The 12165-nt window shown below is 37.1% G+C and overlaps 1 protein-coding gene across 2 annotated transcripts; it reads left to right on the forward strand.

The window, feature by feature from the left end:
- The first annotated feature begins 1355 nt into the window (after positions 1–1355).
- On the forward strand, positions 1356–3466 carry si:ch73-389b16.1 (coiled-coil domain-containing protein 18). 2 transcript variants are annotated; one of them, XM_053499313.1, is made up of 3 exons: positions 1356–1625; positions 1748–2026; positions 2246–3466. In XM_053499313.1, exons 2-3 carry the CDS (start codon positions 1846–1848, stop codon positions 2461–2463), a joined length of 399 nt encoding a protein of 132 aa, XP_053355288.1. In that variant the 5' UTR covers positions 1356–1625; positions 1748–1845; the 3' UTR covers positions 2464–3466. The 2 variants fall into 2 exon arrangements, with proteins under 2 accessions (XP_053355288.1, XP_053355289.1); XM_053499314.1 differs by having other exon boundaries at positions 1356–1619; positions 1788–2026.
- Positions 3467–12165: the final 8699 nt, after the last annotated feature.

A 12165-nucleotide genomic window follows, 5' to 3' on the forward strand; every position in this document is an offset into this window, starting at 1 on the left:
TGAGCCAGAGGAGACTTTGAAGGCCATTAAACTTGAACAGAGTGCATAGAGACACCAGAGCAAGGGGCAGAATTACTTCGTTCTCTTTGTTATCATATAAATATTATTTTCTTCAGGATTCTGAAATCTTTTAATCTGTTTTAGGTAATAAGTGTGTGCTGCTGTCGTTCACACAAAGTTTTGCAAATCTTGTGAATTCCATGTTTGTAAAATCCCAGAATCCAGAGTTTTTTTTCTACAGTAATACTGTTGTAAATAGTAATTAATTTCATGTATTAGTTATCCGTTTTTAGTTTTAAATATGTTTTGCACTTTTGCTATTGTTTCTCTGAATACACACAAAATCTTAGAAAATATAATATGGTGTGATCCAAAAGTCTGAGACTTAATTAAAAATGTGTGCTATTTATTAATGAATGAATCATTAATATATTCGTATCTACAACGGGTCTTTAAGTTTAACTGGAATTTTTGATTGTGCAGATTAACACAGTTGTGAGAGCAAAAACTATATTTATTTCTCTATATAATCCCCTGCTACACTAATGCACTTATCCTAGTGTTTCACTAGTGCTTGGATACCATCAAGGTAAAGCATTTTATATCAGTATGCAAGAGCCATGATCACACATGTGAAATGCTGACCTCCCAGGAACTCCTTTAATAACCCAAATATGTGTAAATGGTTTAGATCGAGGTCATGTGTCATGTATGTGTCCAATTTCCACAGACAGATGCATCTCTTCCAAAAGATGGTTGTCATGTTTTCTGTCGATTTTTAAGGATGTTTAAGGTTGATTGCAGTGCATTCCATGCTCCCTTTTCAGGATTGTGATTCATGGATGTACGGCCTTCTTTAAAACATTTGCACCATTCGAATGCCCCTCATATCCATTTATCTATCCATCTATCCATACATACATACATAACTAAAAATAACCAAATGGTTTAGAATTCTGAATATCCTAAAGCAAAAAAGGGGAATTTTTGGATTACTATTTCAATGCAAGCAAACCATGTTAAACCTTTTGTACAAATTGTATGATTTTTTATAAGTTTTATCAAAACAGTGCATCTAATCTACATGGATCATCAGGTTCAACACAAACTTTATGAACATAATTTTAAAAGATTAATCTTAAAAAGAAAATTCTAAAAGATTATACTTTTTACCAAACTATTGCTAATATTACATATTATTTGTTGTGTTGCTTTAAAAATGAATAATAAAACAGAAGCCTTTTTAGTAGATACCTCAAACTTTTGCATATCACTGTATAAAGTTCTAATAAACTAGTGTATTTGTTTGTACATTTTATTTAAAATAGTTGGACGTTGGCATTAGTATTTGTTGTGACTTGCACTGTCAGACGAGTGTCTTCTGTGTCCCTGATCATTTTAGAGGGTTAATGAGGACAGTTAGCTTAAGGTCTAATATGAGGCAGATCTCATGACTAGTAGCTCACTGTGTGTGTTTTTTTTTCTGTCTATGTTTGCTGTCTGGTTTGAAATCGGAGTATAAAAGGGAAGGCATTTTCGACAAAAGTGGATAGTTTCAAAAAGACAACAGCAGCAGTGTCAGACCTTAGTCTATTTGGACTTCTAAAGACTTTTTAACGGTACAGGTACAGCTAAGTATTTAGATCAGAATCAGTGTAATAGAAATCCTTCATATAGGACGTTTCTTCTTGGAGTCATGCTTCCACATGATAACTTTTTACTCTCTTTCTCCTTACTTATTTCTTAGTGTTTGTTGATGGGCATTCTCTCTACTCTTACTTTTCTAGTCTTGAAAAGTGAGAGAGTGTGTGTGGTTGTTGACGGTGCAGCCAGTTTTAGTAGGAAATGGATACGCTGAGTGGTGAGCTGAGTGAAAAGGAGCGGAAGCTGCTGCTGATCCGCAGGGCCAGTGGAACCAAAGCCTCACAGCTGGCTCAGATGGAGAAGATGCTGCAGGAGACCAAAAGCATGATGGACAAGAAGACTGAAAAGGATACAGAAAAAAACACATACGAGGACAACATGGGTCTGTACCACAGTTTTCTTTATGTGTTTTTTAATAGACATTTACATTTACGTGTGTGTTAGCGTGCAGCAGTTCTATAAATTCAAAGCATTTTATATTGCATTAACGTATTTGAAGCAGTACTATGGAAAGCGGTATTAGTACATTAAATTATAATTGAGCGAGTAGTGATGCAAGTTTAATTTGACTCTTCTTTATTTTTTGTTTTGCTACCCTTAGTGTCTGAGCTGGAGGAGAAGGTGCAGCGCAGTAAGCGAGAGAGGCGTAACTCACTGCACCGCACGCAGCTTCTGGAAAGTCAGATGAAGACAGTGCGTGGTGAGCTGGTGGACACCTTGGACCACTTGCAGGCCCTCAGAGACGTCCTACGTCGCTCACAGCAGAAAGCTGAGAAGCGCCAAGCAGCCATGGAGAAACTGAATGCCGAGCTCAGGTGAGACCCTGACCAGCAGACCTGACCTCAACGCTGTTAAGTGACACAGAGTGACATTAAAGTCTACTCCTGCTTGCTGATATGACTGTTCTATCATTTTATAAGACAATCATCATGTCTAACTTCCCAGATTGCAAGAGGGTTTGTATTTTAATGGTTTTAAGACCCTCCTTGAGTATTTAATATAGCTTGGAGTTCTGTTAAGAGTTAAGAATGGTTTTATATACTTCATCCACTGTGTATGTTGAAAAGTAGGATTGTTTTTTAACTGGAAATGTTTATATCATTTGGCAATTGTGCCCTTGCCAATATATTTTAGCTTTTTTTGTAAGTGAGAAAATAAGGTTTTTCTAAGGTTATTTATTTTGGGTTATTTCCCAAAGTTGTTTCCTTCTACCTCCCCAAAACATTAAAAGGAGACATTCTAGCCAGACTAATTTGACACAAGGTGTAAAAAGGTGTGTCAATATTTGTGCATGTTCCCCTCGATCTCATCAAGCATATACTTAAGTCAGTAAACAATTTTTGTAGTAGGATCTGCTGAAAGAGACCACCGCCATAATGGAATGCCAATGCCAGAAAGGGGTTTTCTTGCTCTGCAACAACATTTAGATAGATGATACGTGTCACACATGGACGCCAGGACACAAGGTTTCCAAGCAGAACATTGCCCAAAGAAACACACTGCCTCACACTTGCCACATCCCTATAGTGCATCCTGGTGTCAAACACCAGATCACCTTTCTCCATTGCTCCATGGTCATTTCTAATGCTCAGTTGCCTATTATAGGTGCTTTTGGTAGTGTACAGGGGTCAGCATGGGCACTCTGACCGGTGTGTGGCTCTGCAGCCTTATCTTGGCTATGTCATCTTGCTGAATGCACTGTGTTTTGATAGCTTCATCATAGCTAGCAATAACTGTGGGATCTGACCATATGGGCTAGGTTTCATTCCCCAAACCTGTCAGTAAGCTTTGAATGCCCATGGCCTGGTGGTAGGTTTACCAGTTTTTTTTTGTTTTGTTTTTTGTTTTGTTTTTTTTGACCACTTTTGGTCGATACGAAACACTGTACACCAGGAACACTCCATAGAACCTGCTGATTTTACAAATGCATTGAACCAGTGGTCCACCTACTGTAATTTGGTCCTTGTCAAAGTCGCTCAGATCCTTATGCTTGTCCATTTCTTTTGCAGCCTTTTATACCCTGTGTAACAAGATCATCAGTGTTGTTTAACTGTCAGTGGTTGTGTTATTAAAGCTAAATAGCATATTTGGCGTGGTGTAAAAAAAAAAAATATTTAAGTAAAAAAAAAAAAATTATATAAATGGTATATAAATATATATATTTCATAACAATTCTTTATTACAGATTTTGTTGTTTATTAGTTTTTTTCCCCACTGTAGTTATCTGAATTTTGGCTTTTTTTGTCCTGTGTTTAAGTAAAGACTTCTTAGTCATCTGCTTTTCTTTGTGTAAGACTCATATTGTGTCCTCTCTTTTTTTCTTATAATGTATGATGTTTTATTTCATTCCTTCCAAAAGGGATGTACAAGGCAAATTGGACCAGTGGGAAAAGGTTGAATGAGATCAGCAGTCACTGTAAATACAGTAAATAAATAAATAAATAAATAAATAAATAACAGATGAAAACATTCAACACACAAGGTTTTGATGGATATGTACGTATACGGCATTCCAAATGAATTAAAAGTATAAATATATTACAGGAATTGCTGTTATTCCATTCCAGATATGTTTCAAACAATATTTCTGTAGTATATTGAAAACCTGAAAGATATGAATATATGTATTACATATGAGCTACAGATTGTGTTTGTGTCAGATGTGTTTGGTGACCACAAAAACTAACGCAGTGTGTTGGTAGTGTATTATTGCTGGAATTCATTACAGGCCTACAGTCTTTGTCCATTCATGTAAAAACTGTAACCAGTGTGTCAACATAATATTTTAATAGATTTTAGGTCATACCAATTTTTTCTTACAGCTAAAAAACAAATGTATTGGTTTAAATTGAAGAAAATATCAACAAAGTAAATTTGATTGTTAAAGTAAAATAAAATAAAATAAAATAAAACAGCTTTTGAACCCCACTGTTCAAACATACACCAGTCAGCCATAGCATTACAATGCAAAATATTATGCACAATTTTATATAGTTCACCTTGTGAATCCGTAGAGTTTGCATGACTCTAGAAGACCTATGGCGGTTTGCAGTGTTGTCTGGCACCAGGACATTAGCAGCAGATGCTGTGGGATGCGAGGTGGGGCTATGTAATGTATATTTATAATGTAATGGCATATAAAGAATAAATTGACATACAGTATCTGTAGGTTGTGTTAAAAAGTGTTAAGTTAGGAATATTTACTTTAGCTTGATGTAGATTGTTTATGAAGTTTCTGCTTCTCTATAAATATGTTGTAGTATCTTCCAGAGCAAAGAGGAACCTAAACAGGTATGACTGGTATTAAAACAGTGCTTTAAGTTTTAATCTTTAATCTTTGTGGTTTTGAGCTTTGCATTTGAATATTATACCATGGCTTAGTGGTTAGCACTGGCGCCTTGCACCTCCGGGATCTGGGTTCGATTCCTGGCCGGGTTCGATTGCCGTCTCTGTGTGCATGGAGTTTGAATGTTCTCCCTGTGCTTGGTGGGTTTCCTTCAGGTACTCTGGTTTCCTCCCACAGTCCAAAGACATGCAGATTAGGCTAACTGGGTTTCCCAAAATTGCCCGTATAGTGTGTGTGTGTGTGTGTGTGAGCTTTGCAATAGTTTGACACCCTGTTCAAGATGTACCCTGCCTCGTGCCCTAAGGCTCCTGGGATAGGCTCCAGGCCCCCGTGACCCTGGATACAGGATGAAGCAGAAGACACGATGAGTGAGTGAGTGAGTGAGTGGGTGAGTATTACAAGTGTAAATGTATTTGCTCAGTGCCTGCACAACCATACAATCACTGAACTCTGAATCATCAATTTAGTTTAAAAGAAAATAGAAAATAATCATCAAAAACTTTTATCAAAAAGCTCACTAATGTACATAAATTACCAAAAAATTTTAAAAGCCAAATTTTAAGTTTGGTGATTATCATTCGACGATTCAATTTAGCAGGTTCTGAAATACTTCATATTATTAATATGGATGCCTTGACATCACATTTTCCCCCTTATTCTGTTGTTTAATGTGAACATTAACCAAAGTGCTTGACCTGTATCAGCATGATTTCCCACACTGTTTGATGTATTGCTGCCATCTGATTGTTTTATTAGACATTCACACACACATAATTGTGGAGGGACAGGTTCTTGTTTGTAGAATCCTCATCTATTCTTCCTTACAGCAGTCCTCCAGTTCTGTGAGATTCCTGAGCCGTCTTGCACGCACTGCTCTTTTGAGCTCTCAATGATGTTTAGGTCAGAAGACTGTGAAGGTCATGGCAAAACCTTCAGCTCGCGCCTCGTTAGGTAGTCAATTGGGGATTTTAAGGTGTGTTTAAAATCATTATTCATCCTCTTTTTAACTTCAGCTTTTTTTACAGATAGTTATTATGTTTTACAAATAGTGTGATGTTTACTTCCAGAATTGGTTGGAATTTAATTGAATACATTCTTCCCTACTTGTGAAATGTTTCCTGTTTTATTGGTTCCAATACAACCCCACCGCATGATTAATCCACTCCCATGCTTAACAGTTGGACTGGTGTTCTTTTCATGAAGTACTGTGCCCTTTGTTCTCCAAACATACAGCACATTTGGTCATTGCAGCCAAAGAGTTCTATTTTAACCTCATAGGACTTTTTTCCAAAATGCATCAGTCTTGTGTAAATGTTCTTTGGTTGAATTTTGTGGTGATAATGCAGAAGAGGATTTCTTTTAATGACTCTTTCATGAAGGCCATATTTGTGCAGGTGTTGCTGAAGAGTAACGGTGTGCCACAACGCCAGTGTCGCAAATGTTTATTGGAGGTCTTTTGCAGTCAAATAGGTATTCTGATTTGCTTTTCTAGTAATCCTGCGAACTGTTCTCTCAATTTTTTTCCCTTGATGATCCAGACTTTATTTTCACCTCCACTGTTCCTTTTAACTGCCATTTCTTAATTAGGTCCCAAACGGAGGAAATCAGTACCTGAAAACACTATGCTATCTTCTTATAACCTTCTCCTGCTTTGTGGGCGTCAATATATATATATTTTTCAGAGTGCTAGGCAACTGCTTAGTGGAATCCATGGCTGCTGATTGTTGGGACAAGATTAGAGGAGTCAGGGTATTTAAGAAACTTTGAAATTTTCATCATCTAGCCTTTCCTACCGTGAACAAGTCATGGTAATGGGTTATCTGAGAGCTCAAGTCTCCAGGGGTGCCCATTCTTTTGCAGTGTACTGATTTCCCTTTTTCACCCTATAACTGTAGCAAACAAAAACAGTATACTGACATTGCTTAAAACATTGCAAAAGAATGTTTCATGTTTTATGTTTTTACCCTTTTGGATCATTTCATCGTCCACTTGCATAACTGTTCACATTAACCAAAATTTTGACCAGGGGTGCCCAAACTTTTGCATGCCAATGTACATTATATACATTATAATTTTATTGTGTAATAGTATAGTGAGTTCATGTGTGGAGTCTAATGAGGATCAGCCAGAATATGCAAAATGTCCACATTTATAAAAGGTTGAGAACCATAGCTTTAGCATTTTTAAAACTGTCAAATCTGCACTACTCGAGCAGGCAGAAAAACACTACAAATACGCAAAATATGAGTTTTGCTGACTAGAGCAAGTTATTTAACATGCCATGTGTTTACGAAACATTATATCTGTAACAAACATCACTTACTGTACATGCACCCTCATATTTAGTGCTACTAAGCACTAACAAGTGCAACTCTAAAAATGCTTATGCAGTCTCTGACACTTTACAGCAGTCAGGCAATGAAAATGCTTTATGACACATCTAACACATTAATTTATAAACCGTGGAAGTGTTCCTTCTCATAAAATTACATTAGCTATCAGTCACACTATGTGCGCTGCTTTTTCCTCCCTATCCCTTCACCTCGATGTTGGCCTCCAATTAATGTATCTCTAAAGTGAGCTGTATATAGGGTGGGGGACTAATGCTCCAAAGTCCACTTCCCATAACACACCACGGCCTACTGTACATGCATGACTACCCCAACCCACTGTTAGCACATACACAGTCACCTAACTTCTAATCAACACACATCTTGCCAATTGCCTTCACTCTCTATTAATATGGACTTTCAACGCCAGTGACATATTGTTGAATCCAAGGTTACAAAGCCATTGCTTATACCTGGTGTTGATCACAGCCTGTTTTTGAGTTTGGCTCTTTGTCCTTGAAAAGACCATGACTCTATGCCTGTTATAAATATTATTCTGATGAATGTTTTGAACCTGTTTGCCCTTTTTTCTGAGACACAGCATGTCAGTACTGGGGTACATGCCCATGCCCATTCAATGCCCATGGAACAGGAACAGTCACAGCAAGCTCTTATATTTGGCAGTGGATTAATTTATACAGATTAAACATACTAATCCAATTTACAATATCAAAGCAATAATAATAATACATGTAATATTTTTACCTTTACCAGTTGTTTCTGTTCTTTAGCAGCATAATGGTAGTGTGATTGATGGGCTGAGAAGGAGATTTTCGTCTTATATAGCACATTTCCTACATGGAGTAGACATTCATAAAGGGGGTATGGGATTATCAGTGATAATAAATCAATGTTGCCTTGAAAACTCTAACGATGCTCCAAGATTGTTTCATTACACCTTATATCTGCATCCTGATTATGTTCAGATGATTTTTGACAATTATTAAAAGCATATTGTTTCTTGACTCAGGATTCAACAGGTAAGATGTGTAAGTAAGCTGTGTGATTGTACAGGTATAAAGAATAAGTTTATACAGAAGAATACAGTGATGGTAATTTCATTCAGAATTCCACCACATGCCGCACTGCATACACCATCTGAGGCATGATCTGGCTGATAGCAGATGAATGCACAGATATGTAGAGAAACTGATGAAGCTGAGCAAAACAAAACCGAGCATGAAGCTTTTCTCCTGCTAGCACCACAAATTTACACTAGCAGTTCACATATTGGAAGAAAATTAAATGAAAATGCTAACAATGCTAACAAATTTATTCAATTATGTTCATTTCCGATGTTTATTCTAGTCAAATGAGACTGGGTAGAACATTGGACCTTGTACTTCCCTGAGCTTGTACTAGAGCTTTCAGTCATTAAATTAAATTAAAATTCAATTATCAATATTTAAGCAAGTACAGTGCATCCGGAGAGTACATACAGTACCATCAGGCCTATATGGTAAAGTGGCCAGAGAGTCTCATCAGACCTGAGAATTTTGTTTCTCATGGTCTGAGAGTCCTTCAGGTGCCTTTTGGAAAACTCCAGAAGGGCTGCCATGTGCCTTTTACCAAGAAGTGGCTTTCGTCTGGCCACTCTAACATAAAGGCCTGATTCGTGGATTGCTGCAGAGATGGTTGTCCTTCTGAAAGGTTCTCCTCTCTCCTCAGAGGATCTCTGGAGCTCTGACAGAGTGACCATCGGGTTCTTGGTCACCTCCCTGACTAAGGCCCTTCTCCCCCGATCGCTCAGTTTAGATGGCCGGCCAGCTCTAGGTAGAGTCCTACTATGCCACTGTGCTCATTGGGACCTTCCCCAGATTTGCGCCTCAAAAAAATCCTGTCTCTGAGATCTACAGACAATTCCTTTGACTTCATGCTTGGTTTATGCTCTGACATGAACTGTCAACTGTGGGACCTATATAGACAGGTGTGTCCCTTTCCAAATCATGTCCAATCAACTGAAAATCACCACAGGTGGACTCCAATTAAACTGCAGAAACATCTCAAAGATGATCAGTGGAAACAGGATGCGTCTGAGCTTAATTTTGCAAACACTGTGAATACTTATGCACATGTGCTTTCTCAATTTTTTTATTTTTAATAAATTTGCAAAAATTTTAAGTAAACTTTTTTATGTTGTCATTATGAGGTGTTGTGTGTAGAATTCTGAGGAAAAAAAATGAATTTACTTCATTTTAAAATAAGGCTGTGATATAACAAAATGTGGAAAAAGTGATGCGCTGTGAATACTTTCCGGATGCACTGTAAATGTCTTCTTTTTTAAATAATTTAACTCTTATTATAGTCATATCTCTCATATGTCTCATTGGAACATTGTTCATTGAAACTGCCAGGAATTTTTTTTTATATATACACACAATTTTTCCCATCCCAATTCCATGTCTGTTTTATGGTGTGATCTGGTTTTCAGATTTGTAAAAAAAAATCTGGCTAATAAATCTTTTACATCATGTTTCCGTTTAAGAGTATAAAACTGAGAACGGAAATTTGATTAAAGATTTACTTTTGTTTTGCCAGAACAGAGAGAAATCTGGAACAGAAAAATGTCTTGAGTGAGACGTGGCGGCTGTGGAGTCTCCTGCTGTGGCGACTGCTGGTATTAATTTGACTCTCAAATCCAAATAATAAAACAGAGTATTGAAGCATCTGAGATATGTTCTGCCCTGTTCAAAAGATTCTGTTTCAGAATTCTCTTCAGAATCCAGAGGTTCACTTCCAGATGTGAAATTATGAAATTCACAGTTTCAGACTGCCTGGTGTGTCATTTTTAATCATGTTCGTAATGGATGTAATAAATAAATAAACAAATAAATAAATAAATCTCACTGTCTGCAGGTGTAAAGAAAGCAAGACATCAGACAACATAAGTCATTTGTATGTCTATGTGTGTAAGTGTGCATTCTTGTGGACCAAGTTCTGAATGGGAGCAGCAGGATGGGTGCTAGCTGAAGCCAGAGCAAATTTCCACTGCTGCAAGGAGAAATTTTTATGCAGGATCAAGTCTCTTCTTGTGCTGTACATGCTTAATGTCTCAAACTCCCTTCAACAAGATGATCTATAATGATTACTTAATGTTTTGACTGAACTGATTTGGTTAGAACCATTGGCAATTTTTACTATATTTTTTCTGTTTTTTTATTTGTTCATGTCTGTTTAAGTCATTGTTTAGGATTTATCTATTGTGTAGGCAGTCAGGTTGATTTAATCAGCATGTTTCTGGTGAACATATGCATTGTACTGTAGATCTCTGTAGTTTCATATATTGGGCCTTACAACGCTCTCTCTCTCTCTCTCTAAAATGAAAACTGGCAGACCTTTTTAAGATGTAATTAAGGCAGGTAACTGGAATGTGGACGTTGTACAATCATATTGTTTATACTCTGATGAGTAAACCTGAAAAACTGCTTTTCTTCTGTCAGTCTAAAGGCTACAGTCAACCTGCAATCACTTTAAATGGGTATGTAGTATAATTATAAGCAAGGTGAGGTTGTGAGCATGTGTGTGTAACTAAAGCAGGAGACAATAGCTGAAACTGCTGAGCTTGCTCTGAGAGGTTTAGGCTCTGCTTGTGTTACTGATTTCACTCATTGCACAATCATCCACAGACTGAGCACACCAATCCAACAGTCCAAGCACACTACCATGCCTAAAATCTTCTGGTGCATTTTAGATTAGCACATATAGTACTTTAATTTATATTTCATTTTAAAATCAGCATTTGTTAAATTGTTTTAAACATGTTGTTCCTGTTGTTACTGAAACAATACTGAACTTTCGTCTAATAAAAGTTTGTCTAATAATATGTTCTTGCATTTAGTGGTCATTTCCTCTAGCAGCAAATGTCTTTCCTTTATGAGTCATAGTAACCTTTCGTTCCTTCTTCCGTGGTATTGGCTAGTTTTCTGTTAATTTGATTTCCCTGAAAATTTGTAGAAAACTTTCTGTATTTTCAGTTTTCAAATACTTAACCCATGTTATTAAGCTGTTATTCCATATGGTTAGCTGTGACACATCTGGTAAGCCATGTAACCCATTGCTGATCACAATTTGTGAATTTGGATGACGTGGAAAGTGGCAGCTTAAGGGTGGAGCAGTATAACTCCAACAATACTGGCACATTTCCCGATACACTTCCTACATCTACAGTTTTTGCTACAGTTGTATGGAAACGCCTTCCCTGTCATGGCCTTGGAGTCATATTTGAATCTTCTGTGGAGGATTTGGGCTCTTAACAGCAATGCAGGCCTTTAAATATGGAAAGAGGAAAAAGATCAAAGCCTTGGAAAGAGAGCAAGTCAAAAAAGTTCTGCTAGTATGTGTACCTTGTATCAAACTGCTGGTAATATACTGTATGTTATGGAAAAAATATGACGAGGCAGGAATCAAACCCTCAATATGAAAAATTTATGTGTGTGTGTGGGGGGGAGATTTTAATATTTTTTTTTAAACACATGTTATGATTTATTAGAAATGTAATGTGAAATTAAAACATATTTTTTAATAAAATAAAAATAACTTTTCTGAAGCAACATGGTGGCGCAGTTACAGTAGCACTGTGGCCTTGCACCCCCAAAGCTGAGAGTCTGATTCCCGTCTCGGGTCTGAGTGCCTGGTAAGTTTCTCCAACAGTACAAAGACATGCAGATTAGGCTAATTGCCATTTACAAATGGCCTGAAGTGAATGTGTGCATGTGTTTGTCTTCACCTTCTCGGTGAACACCTTTGGAATGCTGACTGTTTTAATGTGGAATGTTAATACCTGAA

The sequence above is a fragment of the Clarias gariepinus genome, chromosome 6 (genome assembly GCF_024256425.1).
Source record: "Clarias gariepinus isolate MV-2021 ecotype Netherlands chromosome 6, CGAR_prim_01v2, whole genome shotgun sequence".
NCBI classification, from domain to species: domain Eukaryota; kingdom Metazoa; phylum Chordata; class Actinopteri; order Siluriformes; family Clariidae; genus Clarias; species Clarias gariepinus.